Here is a 2,500-nt window from a genome sequence, read left to right on the forward strand (position 1 = left end):
TAGCATGCGCCACCGCCAAAAACCAGCATCCCATGCCGTTTCTTCGTAATACTACGAAGATGTATTGTATTTTCAGTTTTCATTATATTATAAAGTCTCTACTTGCCATACTTCCTGGTAAATCGAGACTGAAGGGCATTTTTGTTGTTATATAGACTCCATAGTTGGTCATTATTGAGTCTATAGTCTGAATAAAATAAGCAGTGTCCCTCTCCCTCTCTTTTTTTCATAGTAAAAATGAGAAAGTGTTAAAAATGACTTATTCACACTTTCAGTGGCAGAAAAATAATATTTTGCCGTGATTGTAACAAAAAAACTAATGGCATTTCCATACATACACCATGGCATGTACATACATGCCCCCGGCAGATATTCCCGCCTTGCCATGGCATATGCGTACATGCCACCCGTTGGCAAAGGGTTAATTAAATGAAACCACAGTGGACAGTGCATTTATAACCTAGTTGTGCTGCATTCTAGGAATCCAGTTTCATATGCTGGGTGTTGTACCAGGTTCTTCCACTGACTGTTTGCATCATGCCTGGCTGGTCACACAGCCATTTATTTTTTATATAATTTTTGTTTTTGATTTTGTAGGTGTTTCAATTATTAACAGGCCAGTTCATGACCTCCCCTGTGAAGATATGTATTTTTGTGTGAATTTTTATGTCTTTGCCACAAGCATGTACTGACTGAAAAGGTAGTCATTTGCAGACCTCCTGGATCTTAGTTTGGTTCAAGAGACTTTTTAATCCAAAGGCTTCACCTTACTGCTAAATGCATTGAGAACTGCCACTTGGGTCTCCATAGTGAGTCTCAGGAGACACAAGTGGCAACCCATTATCCAATCCATGCAAATGTTGGGAAGTGTTCATGCTACAACATATCCCTGCCTCACTCTTGAATTCAAGGGGGAGAATCTAGGCATTCACTTATCACACTTTATAGCACGTTCAATATCAGGATATAGGTTTGCTATTAATTCAAGCAACAGCAATGAAACCGAGTTTGAATTCACTGCAGTGGAAATTCTATAATACCAGAATGTTTGTGTGTATGCTTGTCTTTTTGTACATGTATGTATGTCTTTATAAGCACATACATTCACATAGACTCTCAAATGCATGTCCTGACTCAGTGAAAATTTCAACTGCTGTTGGAGTATGTCAGTCACTAGCCTCAGCTTGTGTTGCTACCCTTTTCTTTTCTTTGTATTTTTGCTATTGTTGTTATATATGTGTATGAAAAATGTAAATATAATGGAATTTTACTATTCATAACAAGATTCTGAAAAAAGTAACAAAACCCAGCTTTGCCCTCCATAATCTTCATAAACACACACTTAAAATATATAAAAGATAGTCACTGAAATGGCTTATATATACAGCCAACCATAAGACACAAAATCATATATAAAAAGACTCGTAGAAGATGCAAAGCAAGCAAAAAAATAAAAGGCTGCACGACTGGCTAGGTACAAGGCAAACACTCAATGGAGGCACATGGCAAAATGGCCAACAACAAAAATTGCATCCAATGAGGCCTACAGACTGCCCACTGTCATTGGGATAAGGTAAACAAAAAAGGAATATGGAAGGTGAGGATGGTGTGCACCAATTTTGCTGTGGTTGTAGTTAGTGTAAGGACTGCAGTGACTACAACTGTTACTAGGCCTATGTTGGATTTTATATAGAAAGCAATATTTATTACATTATTTTCAATAAGTTTTGCTCATGGATGAAGTTAGATACCTGTTTAAACAGTTGTTGAAAATAGTTTTTAGTGTGAAGAGTAAGTAAACTTACTTTTGGTTGTTTTTCAATATTAAAGATATATTTCTTTATAGGTTGCCAGAACTGCTGCACGTCCTCTTGCTAGTGGAGCACTCACCTTGTTTGATGCATTGGTTCTCCTGAGTTTACAGCTTAGTATAGGCTGTCTGATACTGCTTGAACTTAATTGGTACTCTGTGCTTCTTGGAGCTAGTTCTCTAGGTGAGTTATTAAAATACACCATACAGTGTAGAAATTCATAGATTTAATATTGATATTTCTTATGCTTCCTCAATAGCTAATGAAATCACTTGGGATATAAATATTATTAATTCTGATTTCCTTTAGTGTATACCATAACTCGACAATGGAAATGGGGAGGGAGAGAGAATGATTGAGAGAGAGTAGAGAAATATTGAGAGAGAAAGAGAAATATTGAGAGCAACAGAGCAAAATGTATGGAGAGAGGTGTGTGTGTGTTTGTGTGTGTGTGTGTGTGTGTGTGTGTGTGTGTGTGTGTGTGTGTGTACACTTATATATACATATATATATATATATATATATATATATATATATATATGTATATGTATATGTATATATATGTATATGTATGTATTTTTGTTATGTATTAATGTTTGTTATATATGTAATGATTATATTAAAAGTATTTTATTAAAGTATATATTTATTTTATATATATTTAATAAGTAAGTATATATTTTTAGAAA

General features: G+C 34.9%; 1 protein-coding gene across 1 annotated transcript in view; it reads left to right on the plus strand.

The window, feature by feature from the left end:
• Nucleotides 1–2,500, plus strand: part of LOC119589971 (4-hydroxybenzoate polyprenyltransferase, mitochondrial-like) — a 26,304-nt gene that overhangs the window by 4,455 nt on the left and 19,349 nt on the right. The window contains exon 2 of the mRNA XM_037938663.1: nucleotides 1,847–1,994. Within this exon, the coding sequence (XP_037794591.1) occupies nucleotides 1,847–1,994 (148 nt within the window). The remainder of the gene's footprint in view (nucleotides 1–1,846; nucleotides 1,995–2,500) is intronic.

Source organism: Penaeus monodon, chromosome 26, assembly GCF_015228065.2.
Source record: "Penaeus monodon isolate SGIC_2016 chromosome 26, NSTDA_Pmon_1, whole genome shotgun sequence".
NCBI lineage: Eukaryota > Metazoa > Arthropoda > Malacostraca > Decapoda > Penaeidae > Penaeus > Penaeus monodon.